General features: G+C 48.0%; 1 protein-coding gene across 2 annotated transcripts in view; it reads right to left on the reverse strand.

Annotated features, from left to right (window-relative positions):
• Positions 1 to 12,265: 12,265 nt before the first annotated feature.
• NEURL1 (neuralized E3 ubiquitin protein ligase 1) overlaps positions 12,266 to 20,033 on the reverse strand; it is a gene marked incomplete at both ends in the record, with an annotated part of 160,141 nt that continues 152,373 nt past the window's right edge. For both annotated transcript variants that reach the window (XM_082486279.1, XM_082486280.1), the window contains 2 exons: positions 12,266 to 12,507; positions 13,865 to 14,011. In XM_082486279.1, the coding sequence (XP_082342405.1) occupies positions 12,266 to 12,507; positions 13,865 to 14,011 (389 nt within the window). The remainder of the gene's footprint in view (positions 12,508 to 13,864; positions 14,012 to 20,033) is intronic.

The following is a 20,033-nucleotide window of genomic DNA, read 5'->3' on the forward strand; positions in this document are numbered from 1 at the left end:
TAAGGCCATAAATTATTGGGTCTGACACTGCAGGTGCTTTCTCTGTATAGATGGTTTTAATACATCACTGCTCTGTGTTAGGATTTTTCATTATTGAGAAGAGTTGAATTTTTCACTCTGTGATACACAGACAATCTGTATCCTGAAGCCAATGATCCACCAAAGACAGACAAACACAGGCTCTGTGTTCGTTGTAGTTGAGGTGGGTTTTGTGTCTGGGAGTTTGCATACACTGAGGTTCTGCTGATGGAGCAGGCAAGAGTGGCTGTTCCAGGCCCACCTGCGGTGGCCCTCTGTGAAACACTCTGTGCTAGTGGCACTTCTGGGAAAATGTTTGGTTTAGTGATCTTCCCCTGATGCTTAGGGTTCTTTGGTTACAATGGTACCTCTCTGTCTTGGTCCCTGCTTGGTGGAGGAAAAGAACAGAGGGGAGGGAGAATCACTTGGCATTGTAGGAGAATTTTTAAAATATAACAATTAATATTAAAATAATTATTTCGGGCTTCTCCAGATATTCCCATTCAAAGCTGTATTAGTGAACTCTGTATTTAATGTCTGAAATTTAAGGAACATGGCAGCCTTCTCTGTGCAAACAGTTCTTCTGTGGCTTGAGAGCTTGTTCTTGAACTGCTTCTGGGTCACCAGGGAAGTGGTAATAAATAAACAAAATCCCATCATCACCCTTGGGGTTTAGCCTGGGGGGGGACATCAAATTCTGTTCTGCCTCTGGGTCCCCCTGAACATCCAGTTCCATTTGTTTCCATCCCCTAGAAGTAGGATAGAATAGTGCAGTCACTGGAACTTAGCCTGTAACAATTAGTAAACTGAACAAATAAAAAAGGAATTAAAAATAAACCTTTGAAAAAAATGAAATATTTCAGTGAATAGCTGACTTAACTATTTCCTGTCTTGGATTTTTAGGGGGGCAGGGGGGAGAAGTTATAATTGTTTCCAGTCTCTAGGAGGAATTTTTCTGCTGCATGCTGAATAGGCTTGCTGAAAAAACTGGCTCATTACTCATGGCGAGTTCAAACCTGGAGTATCGCAAAAGCAAACTGCGCATAGCATTACAATGACTCCTTTGTACTGAGGGTCCAAACTGAGTATTGTGGGGTCAATAGTGCACAGAGTAGGTGCATTTCTGCTGTCTGGCTAACTTCATGTTAAATCAGTGCCGTTCCTTTATTGCAGATTTAATTGCAGTCAGCAGTGCTCATTACTCTGTTTGCAATGTTTGGGGAGAATCAAGCAGATGAGCCTCCTCAGTTAAGACTCAATATCAAATTTCATGTCAGGAGAAGTCTTGTCAGCAGTTTGATTGATTGGTACTTAGACTAAAGTTCAGATGCAGATAACTCACAGTGGGTATTGAAAGCAGCTCAGTTGGCAGCGTACATCTGTAGCTGTTTCCAGAGCTGTTAATTAGCCCGAATTGTCTCTGGAAATGGTGGGTAGTCTGTTATTGGGAGCCTAAACCTGTTGTCAAATGAAGGCTGAAATCTGTTTGAGCAGTTGTGCTTCCCTCTGTTAGCAGAGCAATTGCACCTTGCTGGACTGGAAACCCCTATGGGTTTTGCTGTCCCAAATTTGTATTTGCAGGGGGAGAGAACGATCTAGGCCAGGTCTAAGTGAGGCTTTGCAGTGGGTTTCCCTCGTGGCTGATGTTCTTCATGTGACCTTGAATATTAGATGCTATTGTCATTTCTGTGTTGGTGTAGCACTCTGTTTTCTAGTGGTTAGGTGGTGGGAATGCACCTGGTGGGAGCTTGGGAGAGTATGTCGGTGACCAGAGATAGAGAAATGTGTGGCTTGTCTTAGTGTGTGTGGTCAAGTTGGTGACACTTTTTTTTTTGGTCTTTTTGTTTGTTTTCTTTTTAACATGGGAACCATTCTGTCTGTTCTGTTTGTGAAAAAAAGTCTAGAAATTGGGCGTTGTTTCTGTTGCAGTATATATGAGAAGGAATAACTGAGAGCTTTTTTTTTTTTTCTTTTTAAGAGAGTTTATGGGCGGGAGTCTGTTCAGTTTGTTTTGGAATGCAAGTTAAGCCAAGAGAGGAAGAAAATGAGTCTGGGGAAACCCTTTTTTGCGGTAACAACTTTGGGCTGTATTTTCTTCTGGCCTCTGATCCAGCTCCACTGAAGGTAGTGGAGTGAATATTGTTCATTGTGCAGACGTTAAAGCTTTTGGCCAAGTATTGTTTCTTTCAGAGCTGACAGGTATTCTGACATTCACGGCATCGCTCCTTAACGTACCTATAGCAAATGTGAGCTAGAGACAGAAATAGTAACTGCAGCTTCATGTGTTGTCCAGTTTTTGTTTAATGAACTCGAGATGGTGACCAGTTGGATAAAACTGTTTGTACAGTGAACAGCTCCTGTGAGGGTCCAGATGTGCTTGGGTATCTGAGATGCTTTCCTAGAAAAGGAAATCATGTGCATGATAGAACATTTTGCCTTTCTCAGTCATCCCAGTAAAATTGAAACCCAGAAAAAACTACATTTTTAGCACTTAACGGTACCTTTTGCCATTGATGGCAAGAGTTATTGTTAATGAGGTGTCAGGTGCCCCAATCTGTATGAAATGGCGCAAAACCGAAGACCTGAGTCCCTGAGTCTGCATGTAAACATGGTAGATTTGATGCAGATCGGAGTACTGGTGAACAAAGATGAATAACTTCTCTGTGGGCTGACACAAAAGATGCATTATCGGTGGGGAAAACATAGCTCTCCTTTTTGCCAAGTGACCCTGTAGAAATGTCCCTCAAGCTTTAGCACAGATGACCTGGGGACCTGTGATGATTTAGCTGATACGTACGGTACTGCGGGCCTGGTTCTGTGACTGGGACAGTCGAAGTGCGTCTCTGTCCCAGTAAAAATTAATGAAATTATCATAGCACAATGTTTTCATTGGTCTGGATTTGTCAGTGGTGGGGGGAAACAGTTGTGCAAAACATTGTCTTCCCCCTAATCCAAACTTGCAGACTTTACTTGACTTCAGTGCCCAGTCCAGAACTGGTTTCAGAGCGGTCCTTGTGGCTCTATCGTAGGCCAAGTGCAGTAAATGGGAGTTTGAACATGACCAGATCAGCCTGTGTCTGCTGATGTCACAGGCGTGGGTGACTGGGTCAGGGTTTTGCTGTCTCGTGTGGCACAGGAGCTGTACCTGGGGGGCTGCCCTCCTCTCCGTGACTGCTGAGCGGCCACATGCCATGCCCGAGTGCTTGCTTGGAGAACTGCAAAACAATGTAAAGCAATGGAGGTTTGGGGTTTTTCCCTAAAGCAGTACATTCTGAAGCAGTGAAGTAAAAACAAGTGTGTGTTTGGGGGGGTGAGGGGTGGTGTTTAAAAACTCTGCATGGGTCACTCAGTGGGGAGAGAGAAACACAGACTGTCTCAGGCAGCTGTGCATGTGAAGATGCAGAGCAAAAACTTCAGATTGCTGTGCCTAAAAGTAGACCTCAGCATTTCTCTTCAGGCATTTATTAGAGCTGGTATTATCCTGGAATTGAACAGCATTTAATAATGGTTAATTAAGACTGCTCAAAAACTCCTGGAGGAAAAGAAAATACAAATTGGGTTCTGGATGCTTGTAGAGGAGGAAGTTGCAATAAATATAAAATATTGCCAGGTGCTTTATGAACTTAATTTTTTTCCCTAGGATTGTCACAGATCCTTGTGACTGTATATCCTGGCCCACACTAGTGCTGTGGCCCAGCAACTGGCTATAGACACCTCTGCGAAAATTCATAGCCATGCGTCTGTGATGGGCATGTGTGTGTTGGAAAAGGTGGCCCTAAAAAGAGTCTGGAGCAAATTATGCTCGATAAGAGCTCCTGATTTGCATGTTCCAGATATGCTGAAGTAACTCACATTTAGGCAACTTCAGCTCCTTCCAGGTGTCTGCCATCACAAACACACCCTGACAGCATGCAGGTGCTGCAGTCTGCTGGGCTTTGGAGGGTGGAATGTGCTTGTGGAAAGGGAAATTCAGGATGCACACTGTCACTGCCCTTCCCGTTCTTCAGCCATGCCCGAAGTCAGAGCTCTGCCGGGCCAAAGCAGGATCAGGTCCTTGGCACGGTGTTTGCCCTGTCCCACAGGGCTGAGCTCGGCTCCGCCAAGCGCTTTGAGTGATGTTTGCCAGTGCTGTACGCTGCTGCACAGCGATGATGCTCTCCTGCTCCTGTCTGTGTGGGCAGGACCAGGGGAGGTTGTTGAGGGACTGCCAGAGTTTGAGGGCTGTTTTCTTAGAGTTATTACAAATTCTTGCAATGTGAACTTCCAATGTTTTCAAAGACTCAGGCAGAAAGGACTTGCTAAACAGACTGTACCTGTCATCTCCCAATTCTTTGATTGCTTGGACCAAAGGTGGTGCTAAATCTGATCTTTGTCTGTGATATTTATATTTTGTTGGACTTTTTTTTAAGTGTTTGATAAAACAGATGCAGTGTCCTTCTTACATGAGAAATTTAGTCCCAGCTTGGGACACGGCAAAACTTACTGGACATTTAGTGTCCAGAATTGTTGCTTGTTAACATTTGAGCAGGCTTGCAGTGTTCTGGGGGGAGATGGGAAAAGGGTACTCTTATCTTCAAATGCTTGCAGACTGTAAGAACTGACTTGTGATTTTTTTTTGTTTGTTTGTTTATATTTTGTTTACATTGCCTCTTATGCCCTAAGGAAAAATAAATTTTTGACCTTTTTAATTGTGATCCAGTTGGTTTATTTTGTTTTCTTTTGTTTTTTCAATTTTTTCAGTACTGTTTTAATTCCACTTGGGTTTGTCAAACCACTGAATTTAGTTTTCGCAGAAAAATTTTCGATTTGTGTGTACGTGCAATTGCAAATTTTGTCTTGGGTTCAAATGGATAAAGGAGCTTCTTTTGTCCCCTGGCCCTGAGCTGGCAGATGTTATTGCTAGACCACTCTCCATCGTCTTTGAAAGGTCATGGAGAACAGGAGAGGTGCCTGAGGACTGGAGGAAGGCTGGCATCACTTCGATCTTCAAAAAAGGCAAGAAGGAGGACCCAGGGAACTACAGACCAGTTAGTCTCACCTCTGTCCCTGGGAAGGTAATGGAGCAACTCATTCTGGATATCATCTCCAAACACGCTGAGGAACAGGAAGTTATTGGAAGTGGTCAGCATGGATTTACCAAGGGCAAATCATGCTTGACCAATCTGATAGCTTTCTATGATGTTATAACTGGTTGGCTGGATGAGGGGAGAATCGTAGATGTCATCTACCTTGACTTTAGCAAGGCTTTTGACACTGTCTCCCATAACATCCTCATTAGGAAGCTGAGGAAGTATGGGCTAGATGAGGTGACAGTTGAGGTGGATTGAGAGCTGGTTGTGTGACAGAACTCAGAGGGTTGTGATCAGCGGCACAGAGTCTAGTTGGAGGCCTGTAACCAGTGGTGTCCCCCAGGGGTCAATACTTGGTCCAATCTTGTTTAATATATTCATTAATGACCTGGATGAGGGGACAGAGTGTATCCTCAGCAAGTTCGCTGATGATACCAAACTGGGTGGGGTGGCTGACACCCCAGAGGGCCGTGCTGCCATCCAGCGTGACCTGGACAGGCTGGAGAGCTGGGCAGAGAAGAACCTAATGAGGTTCAACAAAAGCAAGTGCAGGGTCCTGCACCTGGGGAAGAAGAATGCAAAGCACCAGTATAGGTTAGGGGCGGACCTGCTGGGAAGTAGCTCTGAGGAGAAGGATCTGGGCGTCGTGGTAGACAGTAAATTATCCATGTGCCAGCAATGTGCCCTTGTTGCCAAAAAGGCCAATGGAATCCTAGGCTGCATAGGGAAGAGTGTGGCCAGTAGGTCGAAGGAGGTCATTCTCCCCCTCTACTCTGCACTGGTGAGGCCACAACTGGAATACTGTGTCCAGTTTTGGGCTTCCCAGTTCAAGAGGGACAGGGAACTGCTGGAGCGAGTCCAGCAAAGGGCAACTAAGATGATTAAGGGCTTGGAGCATCTCCCTTATGAGGAAAGGCTGAGAGAGCTGGGACTCTTTAGCCTGGAGAAGAGAAGGCTGAGGGGAGACCTTATTATGGTGTACAAGTATCTAAAGGGTGGGTTGAAGGAGGATGGAGCCAGGCTCTTTTCAATGGTTCCCAGTGACAGGACGAGGGGCAATGGGCACAAGTTAGAACACAGGAAGTTCCGTTCAAATACACGGAAAAACTTCCTTACGGTGAGGGTGACAGCACTGGCACAAGCTGCCCAGGGAGGTTGTGGAGTCCCCTTCTCTGGAGATTTTCAAGACCCGCCTGGATGCAGTCCTGAGTAATGTGCTCTGGGCAATCCTGCTTTAGCAGGGGAGTTGGACTAGATGATCTCTAGAGGTCCCTTCCAACTCTGAAACTCCGTGATTCCATGATTGTATGCTGTATTTTTGCCTCTTTTTCTAATCCACAGAGTTTTATGGACTGCTCATCTTTGTGCTCAAACATGAAGACCTGTTGTCTGTGTTGAGCAAGGTCTTGAGGTCTAAAATAATCTGTTAGGATGTTTTATGGAGAGGGATGTGGCATCAGATCCAAAATAAGAAAACCATCCTTTTACATGAGTGGTCCTTTGGTTCTGTGATGAAAGGGTTGCTCTGCAAATTGGGATGAGCCCTTAACTCCCCTGTGTGCAGACTGCAGAGCAGGCTGTGCTTGAACCACAGAGTATTAAGGTCTGATCTTGCAAGGTTGCTGGGGCCTGTTGACTCATCTTGTCCAACTTTGAAGGTGGGAGGCCCCAAATAGCTCAACAAGTAGAAGTTCTTTGCTGTATGAAACAACAGATAGATAAAACTGAAGAGTTTCTCCTGATTGATACCCCTTATGCGGGACATCTCTTGGGCATGGAGAGAGAAGTGAATTAGGGCATATAACGGGGCAGTGGGTTGTAATAGGGGATGTAACAGTGAAGAGGGGACAAGGTTGTATTCTACCACTTCAGCCCCCAACTTTGCTATAGGAGCCCTCTATGAACTGTTGTCCTCTTCCTCATTGTTACAGTTTGCAAATCTGTAGGTGAGAGGGGTCATGCCTAGTGCTTGGCTTCCACCTTGGAAAGCAGGACTGCAGAGGGGCCCTGGCTCTCCCCAGCTTGTTGTTCCTGCAGCAGAGAATGACCTTGCATGAGTGCACCCCTCATTTTAGCAAGAGGCTATGTCTTCGCTCCGTGATCTGGCATTTCACAAACATCCTGCAGAGAAATAAGTCTCATCCAGGCCCTGAGAGGAGCCAGCTCTCAGCGGAGGCACAGTGTTTGCATCTCATGGGCGCTGATAGCTCCTCTGTTGTGGCACATAGGCAGGTGCTGCAGGAGGAGTCCTGCTTGGGCACCCCAGCCCTCTGAAGGAGGCCAGGAATTAGATCTGAGGCAGCACATAGTTCTCGGCATTTTAAGGCACAAACTTAGTGGCAAGTGCGCCTGGGAACTGTGCCCCCTCTTCCCCGGTGTGTAGAATGAGTCAGCCCGCTTAGGGTTGAAAGGGTTTTTCTGAACAGGTGCAATCACCATATACTAATGTATCCCTGTCTATATTGTAAGCCACTGTTAATTGCTCATTTTTCTCTTGAGAGCCGCCTGCACTCAGACTAAATTTCTGTGGTCCTACTTGTGTGTATTTGTAGTATTTGTGAAGAGGAGTAAAATCAACCTTAGGAGAAGGAGGGGTGGAGGGGGGGGTGGAGGGGGGGGGGGGGGGGGGCTTTAGAGGCTGTGTGCCGTGCTGGGTACGGAGCACCAGGTGGCGATGCTGGACCAGCTCTGCGGCTCCTGGACCACTTTCGGAGCATCATCCTTCCCTCCCTCCAACTCCTCCTCGCCCCCCTCACCCCCACCCCCACCGGTCCGCTGTGCCGCCGGGGGAGCCTGGGGATGGCCCGGCCTGAAGCAGCGGGAGGGCTGCGGTGGGGGGCTGCCTTGCTGCTGGGGAAGGTCTGTGCTGCCCCGTGCTTGGTCTTGGTGGAGAATAGCTTGGGAACGATGGTGAAGTTGCAGATCTGTTTTGGATTTGGTGAGCTGGTGGTGATGGCCTGGGGAGGGGGGTCAGGGCGGGGTGACTTCAGCGATGTTCAGCAGATTGGGGTGCAGAGCTCACTGGGGCTATTGGGTATGGCAGCTGCAGCAGGGAAAGAACAGGCTGGGGCTGTCGGAGGGGAAGCATGGGGGTACCTGCCCTGGTCCCTCCTGCTGATGCCAGGGGAAGGGGAGGGGTCTAAGTTTGTCCCAGAGTGTTAGCACTTCACTTATCCTAATATGTGGCAGTGCTTGGACTCAGCACATCTGTGTTGTGCAGCTCTTCTCCTTTCTCCTGAGGGGATGAGGAGACTTCCCTGTGGCCAGAGGGGGCTTTCCAGACCCACTAGAGGTGTTCCTGTCCTTGGGAAAGCAGGAGCTGGGCACAGCTCTTGGAGTGCAGCACAGGGGTGTGCAGACTTGCCTTGTCCCAACAGCGAGGAGCTCCTCAGGGAGGTGGTGGAGAAAGCTGGGTTGCAGCGGTGGTTTTGCTTTACCCAGCCTGGAAATTTTCAGGCCACTGGGGAGCTGTTAGAGTGGAATAGCTTCAGCTGGAGAGGCTGAGGACACCTCTCCTGGGATGTCCCTGTACCTTGGCAGATGGAGCACCCACACTGAGGGAGAAGATGCCAACTCGGATATGTCCCGTGACAGTAGAGAGTGATCCTGCCAGTATCTCATCTGCTGAATAGTTGAAAAAAAGGATGGAGAGGAAATCTCACATAGCTGTCTTGTAGGTGTGTTCCTGAGCAGAGCCCAGCAGCAGAGGAGCTATTGGATTTTGGAGGAGCTAGCATCACTCTGGAGAATCCAAATCCCCTTTGAGTCCCTGTGTCCCTTGCTATGTGCTGAGGAAGCACCTGCATCTTGCCTCAGCCAGACCACGGATTGTCAGTGGGCCTTCTCAACATGTTGCACAGTTCAGGGCTGGGATCATCCTGTCAGGTGTTGGACTGTCATGTCACTACAAAGCTGGGGTGGGGGAACCTGGCTCTGTTGCTACCGCTCTGCCAGATCTTCAGCCTCTTACCTGGCCCCTACTGGGTCCTGGGTTTCCTCACAGTGTACTTTCTCTGTCTTGTGCTGGTGAGACCTTTTTTGGTGGCGACAGGCACTCACGAGAGACTGCAAACAAGGCAATGACAGGAAAGAAGCTGTGGCTTGTCTCTGGGCAGGGTGTGAAGAGGCTCAGGACTGTGGGCCTTAAGCTGCAGGAACATGGTTAGTCCTCCCTTTTACTCCTGTTGTTTCCTTTATTCCTTACGGTGCGCTTGGTGTCCATCAGGGGGGTTATTCGTTATCCATCTGCCACTACCTCCTCATCTGCACACACTGAAGGAAAGCTTGGGCTCTCCGGCCAGCTTCCCCCAAGGAAGAGGCTCTTGTGCCACTGTTGCTCTTACCTCAGACTCTCGCCACTGCACCGCTCATCGTCTTTTTGCCATGCTTCTGGAAATGGTAAATACACAGTTGTCCATGCTGCTGTAGGATACCTAAATCAACTTTATTCACAATCACAGTTATCCAATTTTTCACAATGAGTTATTCTTCTCTTTAAACAGAACACAAAACATCTTAAAGTAAAGCAATGAAATGCAAATGACACAAGAACACGGAGGTACGTGGGAACCTACACCAGTCAAACAAAACAAAAGGTTAGGATTGTTGTTACTGCTTTTGCTGTGTTTTTTCTCCCTGGAGAGAGCCTTGCTCTCCTCCTCCCTGCTCACAACTGGAGGCCAGCTGATGCTGGGAGCAGGACTTAACCCCAATTTTTGAGCTCGGATGCTGGGGGATGCTTTCAGCTTCTGCTAACTCCTAGAGTTTGGTCCACAGTAAAACAAACACAGTTATATATTAAAACACTCTGAATTTGAAAGGTGAGAAGGGAATTCACACCACTGCACTGGTACTCATTGATGGAGTTTCTTGAAAAATAAAATATACCCCTTGGCTTGCCCTGTGTGGAGGGGAACCAGTCCCACAGGCTTGGTGAAGGCTCGGGAGGCTGCTTATTGCACGTTTCCCCACATCCACTGTTTCATCAACACCTTCCTACATCTTAGGTTCCTTCTTTCTGAAATCTTTGCACTGGAGTTTGTGTAACTACTGAGACAGGCTCCCTGTGTCTGCCGGTTGCAGCTCTGTCCTCAGGCAAGCTGGAGGCTGGCTGCGTGCCTGCTGACCGCCCGTGCTGCTGGCATGGCTGCTGTGACCCCCGCCCCCCCCCCCCCCCAGGCTTGTGCCAACCCAGCCTCCTCCCACCCCTCAGTGGGGGTGTCCAGGCACAGGAGCCACAGCCCTCCAGGGCTTTCGACAGCCATCCTGGAGGGCAGGGCTGGGTTAGGGGTGTACGTGAGAGGTATGCAAAGAAATAACATAAATCCCTGTAACCAGAATATCAGCGTTCAAGTTAGTTACCGCCTGCTGTGGCAGGCTGGGGGTAGCTGCAGACCCCCGTGGTGGGCTGCAGTGATGGCGGTGCCTCTAGAGAAAGGCTCTACAATGCCTTCTCCAGCGAGTAGCCTCTTTTTTTATATTTCCTCGAGAGAACAGGGTGAGGACATGTTTTCCAGGCGCTCTTGGGATCATCCTTTGTGAGTGCTCCTTCACCCACCCACTGCCTGGGGAGGCATGATGGCCCCCTGCAGCAAGTGGATGTGTCTATTAAATGCTTTTATCCCTATGCCATGCTGTTGCACATGTCCTATCAGCGGCCATATGCTGGGGCACAGGAAAAGGCTCAGCAGGAGGGGTGCAAACTCCATGGCCTTCCCTGACCTGGCCTGGTGGGTGACATGGCGAATGCCACTGCTGCTGCACCCCAGTCCTGATCACCCTGCAGGGCCCAGACACCCCCTCTTCCTCCCACATGGCCCTGGAAGGCAGCAGGATGGGGATGGAGGGGAGACTGGCAGCTCTGGCCACTATGGAGCCACCCTGTCTGGGCCCAAGGGACAGCAGCCCTGGGCCAGGCTGGTGGCCATGGCAGAGCAGCGGTTGTCACAGCAACCGTGGGGGTGGCCATTGCAGATGCCCCCCATGGGGACAGCGGGGTTCCCAACTGGGACAGGAGGGAAGGGGATTTATTTCAATAAACCAAAGCAAACCAAACCCCTCAAGCTATTTTTTCCTTTCGTCTCTTCCTAACAGGTAAGGACAGCCATGTCCTGCCAGCGGGCTGGCTGTGAAGGGCTGAGTACCACCTGGCTGGTTTTGTCTTAAAGCACAGTGATAAAGTTATCAGTAAATGAAACCCGCAGACATGTGGGCTTATACATTCTTCCCCAGTGGGGTTGGGGGTTTTGTTTCTTTCATTCTTTTATTTTCTCCCTCACAAGTGCTGTCTGGATGGTAGGGGGAAGAAAGGCGAGGGAGGCACATCTCCCTCTTCCGCAGGCCCACGGGGGCAGAGATGGCGCCGAATCCCTCGTGCTGCGTGGAGACCATTCAGCACAAGCCACAGCAAATGGGTGGTGGTGGGGTTGGAGAGCCGCTCGTCATGCAACAGGATGGCGACAGGAGGTGGCTGGACACTGCTGGGAGGGAGCAAGGCCAGTGCCAGTGTTGGCTGCCAAATCCACCACGAATGCCTGTACTGGGGGACAGTCCTCAAGGGCCTGCCATGGGGCTGCTCTTCTGCCTGCGGACATGGGGTGGGTTTTTGCTTCACAAGTCCTGTGTCCTTTTCTGCACTGGCCCCAGCCTTTCCGCTGTGAATGCCCTCACTGCACCTCGCTTGCTGGGTCAAAGCTTGCCTCTCTCCGTCCTTTCTAAGGGGCTTCCTACAGTTAGGCCAGTTGTACATGGAAACATGTTGCTTGTTTCTCCTCTTCTGCTCAGCTGTCTTCTGCATGTGGGGTATCTCTTGAAGGACACAGGTAGCACTGAACCTTTTACTGCCCCTGCTAAACATTGGAGACCCCTCTGCTATGCATGGTGTAGAAAAGGGATGATTGCACCAGCTGGGTTTTTTTTGAGATAAAGTTTAAAATCCACAAGGGAGAGTAGTCCCTCACAACTTCCCTGACACACTGGAGTTCAGCCCCAGGGCTTGCTTGGAGGATAGAAGAGCAGCGTCTAAGCTTGTCTCATCCGTTGTCCATTGAAGAGGGGATCAGGGTGGTGGTGGGTGATGGTTTTTGAATCTCCTGGATGATGAATAGAGCCCAAGACCTGTGTTGTTTCTCAGCCTCCTCCCCACCTGCCCAGTCCCCACCACAGCATCTGTTGCTGCTCTAAGTGCTGCGGTATGTTTTGATGATATCTTTGATGGCCCGTCTGCAGATGGGGCAGCAAGCGTTGGCCATCTTCTTGAGCTTCAGCCCACATGAATAGCAGAGACACATGTGTCCACAGGAGTAAATGACCGTGTCTACCATGTTCTCATAGCAGATGGTGCATTCATCTCCCCAGGGCCCTGAGACGGACGGGGAGATGGGTGACTCAGGCAAGCTGATGGGAGAGTTGGGAGCTGTGCCTGAAACACAAACAACAGGGTCACTCATGCTGTTTAAAAGGCTTCTTGACATCCCAGGGTAATTTCTGCCCTGAAACCAGCTACAGAGGGAGGAACCATGCCCTAGCAGAAATGGATGCTCCAGGATCAGGAGTCCTTCCTGTGACTTACTGTCCCACTGGCTGAGCCCCGGTTCACATGCCAAGGCTCAGGGCAGCAGAAAGGCAGCATCTGCTGGGATCTGCTGCCCACGTAGAGCAAACCAAGAGACAGCTGCTCCCACGCAGCAGGGACAAAGAGCAGTTTCACATTTTCAAACCACTGTTTAAACATTAACAAAGGAGGAAAAAGGGGGGGGGATGGGGGGGGTGTAGGGGTGGATCAAGCCATCTGCTTTGAAAAGGGAGAAGCCGGGTGGCACATGGTGGCAGCAGCTCCCAAGACAAGCAGTGCTTCATCTCTACGACCAATCCAGGGATGTGAGACCACAGTGCCTGGCTACAAATTACACTGTGTGGATCCTTCAGGACAGGGGTGGGGTGGTACCCACACGGACAGCATCATTGACATCAATGACAGGGTCATTGCTTCGAGAGCTGTAAGGGGGCTGCAGTAACTCAGACTGAGGCCTCACCAGTGAAGCCAGATGAGGTAGCAAGATAATGAGAAAATTTCTGGGTTTGTCCTCCCAAACCCATTAAAAATCTGAATGTTTGCTGTCACCACTTATTAGTTGAGACTAGTAGGTACCTTCAGCAAAAAACACTCTTGGTTTGGACAACAATGACAAGGATTTGGTAAAAGTTATACATCCCATCATCAGTGCCTTGGGATCATGCAGGTGCCTGGGGTTTTAAAAATGCTGCAAAACAGCCTGTCATTTTCTACTGCATGTGCATTTATCTAAAGCTCACTGGAATTCAATGGCATATTAGAAATGTCAATACTGTCTTTTTTTGAAGCGGGTACTGAAGGTGTGCGGAGAGGGAAAGGGGGGGCTGCAGGCATAGCCACATGCTTATTCCAGTCTAAGCTAGCGTGCAACGTGTCACTGCCACGCAGCTCTCCAGCAGGAGCTGTGCGTCACAGGGCCACGCACATAACAGAAACTACTGCATCCCTTGGGACTTTTCATGATGAAAAGGGTTGGAGAAATATTGCTGTCTAGGCATCTAAGCAGCTTCCACGTAAAACAGACTGAAAATAGCCTTTGCAGAGGCTCTCCCTTCCTCCCCGAGGGAGCTGACAGGAGACTCTGTTGATCATTGTGGTTTTAGAGTCCTTCTGGGAGACACGCCTGAGATCCTGAAGGGAGGCAGCCCAGGAGCAGGCAGAGGCAGGCAAGGGAAAGGAAGGGGGGGGATCCCACCATGCTTACCACTGATAGAGCTGCAGAGGGGGCCAGAGCCACATGTAGACAATATGGGGTCAGAGACACCGCTGCAGAGGACGGTTGGGGAATTGGGTGTCGACGTGGGCGAGCTTGGTGTGGACAGCCCCAGACGTTCCGCTAATATGGTGGAACCTGCACCATGAGAAAAGAAACCCACAGTTACTTTTAAAAATTGGGGCTGATGAGACACTGGGGATATGTGGCAGGGAGTGGAGCTCTCAGCACTTGTCAGGATTTGTGTCTCATCAGCATGAAATCTAGGGAAGACATAAAGGAAAAAAAACCCTCACACGCTTTTTAAATGCTAGCAGCTGGCCCTGAAGAGACACTGAGCTCCCACAGCCCCTGAAATTTGCTGGAGCTCCTTTAGTCATCATAACCCTTGGTTTCTGCCCTTAAATGTATCTCAAGTCATTAAGTGCAGTTACTTTCCTTATGCTTTCATGCTTATGTGCACCCTCAGCACTATATCCAGCGATGGGCTTGTAGCCAGGAGAGGACACAGCCTGCAGTGGGGTGGGCTGGACTCCAGCACAAAAACGTATCACCTTGTCAGAGCACTCTACGCTAACCCAGCGCAAAACTGCATAATTCCAGGCTCTGACAAATTAATGCAAAGTCACTCAAGGACTTCCTAGAGACAAGCATGGGGGGTTGGCAATCAGGAAAATTTAGCTCTGCTCACTGCTCTGCCTCTTTACTAGGGTGGCCTCTGTCAGAGGCGGGGATAAGTCACCATGATGCATTTGGCTCTGGGATGAACAAGGACACCTCTCCCCCCGTTCAGGAACGTTTTCTCCACTCCCCGCATGTCTGAATGTGATGGCTCGAGAGTGCAGACCCCTTTCAAGTCCCTTCTAGGTGCCCCCAGCTCCACTACCTCCTGCTCTCGCTGCCCACCATCACCTCTGTGTTAGTGTGGTCTGTCAGAAAAGAGACTCCCTCCGTCTCAGCGTCTTTCTTCTGCTGTTATAACAAGTACCTTAAAGCCCCTTCCAGAAGGGGAAAAAAATGGGAATGCTTAAAACTCTAGCTGCTACAAAGGTTTTGTAGGGGAATGTCATTGTTAACAATGCAGCTGGTGTTCAGTGAGACAGCAGCATATATGCACAAGAACCAAAGTGTGGTGTCTTGGTGGTAAGAACTAGTTTGCCTATGGTTTTAAAGTTAAAAAGTTTCTAGTTCCCCAGCTGAGAAGAGAACCAGGGTAACTCCAAATCAGAACTAAAATGCTAGGACTTCTTCATGTTACCATATAAGGAGCCGAGAGACACAGAGGGCTTGGATCCACAGTGTCCTCGATGAGTCGGAGGCTACTCTCCAGAGAAAAAGCAGCAGTAGGAGGCCAGGAAAACCCTGTGTGCCAGGAAGGTCCTTCAGTTCCTGTTTGCAGGGAGGCTACAGAGCCAAGGAGGACCAAACCTGGGAAGCAGGGCCTCCAAGTGCCAGCTGGGGATTGTGCAAAAAAAAAGCAAAAGCAGCCAATGCCAGATTCTCCTGCCCTTTTTAGCAGAACAAGACTGAGCAGTTTAAGTGTAGCACAGGGACTGAGGGGGGGGGGGGGTCATGTTTGGGTCGAAATATGTTTTAAGGACTGCGTACGGCAGAAGTAGCAATCAGCTTCAGCCTTCAGTCCCTCAGTTTTACCCCTCTTCGAATGAGGAGCAGTTTGCTCCCAGGCGCAATCTGAAGTTGAATTAGCCTCCATGAGGGGCTTGGGGGCTCTCACGCTTGAGATGCTGTAGAGAGGCACCTCCTTTATCACACAGACGGGAGCTGAGGCTGGAGTTTAGCTCAGTAAATATGCAAAAAGAATGATGCAGCCTCCAATGACAGCCACTAGCGATGGCCCTTCCCCTCCAATCTGACAGATGACCATAGCAGAAAACGTGCCCTGTGGGTAACACATACTGTAAATAGGCCCAGCAGGGGCGCAGATTTCAGCTCGTTCACTGCACACAGAACAAATATGAACACCGAGCAGCTGAACAAGTTTTTCAAGCCTTCCCTCTCCTCCCTGCAACCTGGATACATGTCTTCCATTCGACTGACAGACAGCACATACTGCATTTCTAACACCGACTTGGTCATTTCATTAAATGCAAAATAAAGACTATTAAGAGCATTTTTCTTCCTGGACTAAGAGGACAATTTGGAGGTGCCCCAAGTGTCACAGAGTATGAACTGATGAAGCATGCTGGCAGCAGTGCAAACAGCCCAGCCCGTCCACAGTGCAAGGAGAGCTTATCAGTGCAGGAACCGCAATCTTCTCTGGTTGTAGCCGGTCTGAGCCTTACCCAAGACCTAAGGGCCGGTACACACCTTCCCACTTCTTTCTCCTAACACAAGGCGCAGCTCTTGACTTTTCTCCAGCATCAGTATAGAGCTTTGTTTGAAACAATCTGAGTTTCCTACCAGACAAGACACACGTCCCTTGGTGACAGAATAATCAACATAAGACACATTACTCACGCTGTTAATATATTGCTGGATGGTGTGCAGATACCATGACAAGGAGCATGGAATGAGATCATGTGCAGGGTGGAATGAGTGTGGCCAGCTTGGCTTAACTAAAACCAGATACATGTGCTCAAGGCCAAACACACACAGAGCGCACAGAGCTCCCACCAAGAGCTAGCTTTCAAACCACGATTTAAAAAAATTAAGTAATTCTAAATAAATTAATTTAAATATTGATTTAGAAACATTCTTCCTCTCTCTAAACGTCCCAGATGATAGATAAATTGTCTCTGCTGCTAGCTTGTCTCCTGCTTGATCTCAAACATGCTGAGCACACTGGAATCACCTTTAAATGGATTTTGAATCAATTCCATTTGCTCTTTTATCTTTGCAAAGTCCAATTATTAGCAAAAATCCAATGCTGATTGAGTCTTTGTCTGCACTTCTGTCATCACTCTGGGAGAGGTGCAAATAAATGAACCTATACGTCCACCCACAAACGGAAAGAGAGTATTATATTTTCAGTAGACGAGAGCATTACCATGGAATGTACAAACAACATCACGCCAGGAAAGGCTGCTAGTATGCTAAAGGTTTGCAATTCAAAATGGTCTTGCCAAACTGGAAATAGGATCAGAAATAAACGGGATGCTATTCAATACGATCAAATGCAAAATGCAGCGCTTAAGCAGAGATAATCGGCTACCCAAATACAGGACAGGGAATTAGTCCATTCAATTAGAAATACAGCTGTCCTACAGAAAAAGGCCTGGGGATTGCTGGAGGTCACCAGATGATCATAAATCAACAATGCCGTCCTGTTCTGAAAAGGTTGCGCCAATCCAGGGTCATATGAGGCTGGTTAAGGACTGGAGCAGGAGCCTGGCGGCACTGTGGTATCTGTCCCTGGAAATACTCAAAACTCAACTAGAAGTGGTCTTGTGCTAACTTGGAAGTTAGCCGTGCTTTGAGCGAGAGGTTGGATAAGTTAATTCCCAGGGGTCCCTTCCGACCTAAAATGTTGTACGATTCTATGATTTTAAGAGGGTAACATTTTTCACAGGCTATTCAAAGGAGAGAAGAAACAATCTGTTCTTCGTGAACATTCTGGATAAGACAAGAAATCATGGGGTCAGACTCCTACGACATTCAGGTTAGGCATTATGTAGATAGTATAGCAATCAGACTTCCTAGAGTGACTATGGCATCGTTATCATTAGAACTCTTTAAGAACAGGAAGGTGAAGTAGGTAGTCTCTTGGGATCCCATCCAGCATTTATGATTTTTATGAGAGTAGTTATCTGTATCCATAATTGCCCTTTTATAGAACATCCTAACTGTGACCAAAATACAGCAGCTGTGGTCCTCAGAGATGCTTTTAGCTCTCTGTGTCTATTGTGGTGAAAAGGGTGGTTTCCCAGAACATTGCGATCCACTCTCGGGGGATATCTCCTGGGACTTTCCCAACTTTTAAGCAGACATCTTTTTGCTGATCTCTCTTAATGCCAGCTGTCGGGGGCGAACTGTGCCACTGTAGGATTTACGTCGGTAAGAAGGCCAGATACAAAGTCAAGACGCCCTAAAAATACAGAAAATTTTCAATTAAGTCTCCCTCTCAATTAATTTATAAAAATACTATTTCTACATTTCTTTCTCCTAACAAAGCGATTACGTTGACCTGCGTATTACTGTATAGGCCCCAGAGAGAGAACTGGAAAACAACCACAACAACAAAACCGGGTGGGAAGAGCAATGTGCTGTCCCTATTCTCCTTCTGAGCACGCTTAGGGGCACTTGTTATGATGCAAGTAAATCCCCAGGGCACCGCTGTGGCCTAGAGCAGAGAGCAGCTGCCACGAATCTGTTCTGCAGCTATTCCCAACCCATTGTTAGCAAGCAGTATCTTAATACTCCCAGATTCAAACTACAGCTGAGATGGACAGAAAAGTAAAGTAAAGCCAAAGAGCATGTTGCTTCCTTTCTACTGTTGACTTTGGATCACTGAAGGTTGGGAAACTGCCAGTTTAAGGTGTTTGTAATACATTTCTTAATCTGGTATCTATTCCTGAAGGAGGTGATAGAGGGGCAGGGCCATTCCTGGGACTCGAATAATGACAACAGGGCTGAACTGCATCAGATTATGAACAACATCCATCAGCCAGTGAAAGGTACCCATTAACTTCTTGGGATTTGACCAGGGTATTCCTCATACTGTCCCAGTGGGGGGAGGAGTGTTCCCGTTCACAAGGAGACAAAAGCAAGACTCAACTCATTTTACTAAATCTCTGTCTCCTTCTCTTATCCCTTTCCCCTTCATAATTAAATTCAACATTATATAGTCCCATTGCACTTTTTCACATCTTAACCCAGAAGGCCCGCAAGCACAATGTTTCCATCAGAGCACTGGGACTGTGCCTGTGGAAGCCTTGCAGAAACCAGGCTCCACAGGCTGAAAATGTGTGCTGCTTTGAAGTGGAAATACGGTATTGCATAGTCTGGAGACTTTGCTTTCAAGGTAGAAAAGAAACAAATGAGCAATACCCAGTCTTTGCTGGCTGCAAACAGGAACACATATCATGATTTCTGCCCTCTGAATGCTGTCTGGCAATACCAAACACCATCTCAGGTGGTTCACTCACCTCCTGCTATTTGCATTACCTGTCTAGGCTCTCGATGACTATTTCACAAGCATTATAGAAATAATGCATAACCACTCAGTCTACACTCCAGAACTATCATTTTTTCCACCTTTGAACCCATCCAACCTAAATTTTATTTTTCCCGGCTTACAGGACGCTCTCAGTAAATGACCACTACTGTCCAACTCACAGCTCACGTAGTTTGACCATCTTCACCTTTTTAATGGGCTTTCCTTACCCATACCCATCTTAAAGACTATGCCAGGACCTGAACTTAACATCGTATCTTAAAGAAAAAATATGGGAGCCTTCTGCCATAGTTTCTAAGGAAAATAAAGTCTTCTGCAACATACTGACTTGCCCATACACTGGGTATCACGTGGAACACGTTGACAGCCTCTTCTCTTTTTGTAACACATTTGCTGCAAAAATGGGACAGCTAATAAAGATTAGGTTCTAACCAATAGTAATCACAGATTTTCAATGTTCTTCCATCCATCCGCAGGTCCTAGAGCTTCCAGCACACAGTGGAAAAGGTCAGAACAGCTGCTGAAATCTGGCTGCAGACTTCAACTGGCATATTTAAGGGTGCTCAGGAGAGCTGTGCAATTCTCATACATTTTACTCCAGTGAGCAGTGGGCACCTGACAGTCGTAGCCATTTAGATGTCTTTAAAAACTCTTAACCTGATTTCCCTTTGTTAGGAGCCAGATTTTTAAGCCTGCCAGCTAAAATAATTCCCCTATCTCAAAAACTGCTCAGAATCCATTCCCACATCTAACACTCTCAATGTATCAGGGCCATTGATTTTGTTATCTAAATAGGATCAAGGTTCCTTCAAAAATCTGACACAATTGTGAGTGTTGAGCTCACGTGAACATCTGCTTATGGAGGTTCATAACACGTGGACTCCTGCAGTGTGCGTGAGCCATAATGTTAGAGCAACTTAACCCTGTAAAGAGTCATATCTTTGTTTAATCCTACCTGCTACAGATATTTGGCTTCATAGTGATCACTTGTATGTGAACACCCTTGATAAATAACCATGTGCAAGA

Source organism: Vanellus vanellus (assembly GCF_965231255.1).
Source record: "Vanellus vanellus genome assembly, chromosome: 7".
In the NCBI taxonomy this organism is placed as follows: domain Eukaryota; kingdom Metazoa; phylum Chordata; class Aves; order Charadriiformes; family Charadriidae; genus Vanellus; species Vanellus vanellus.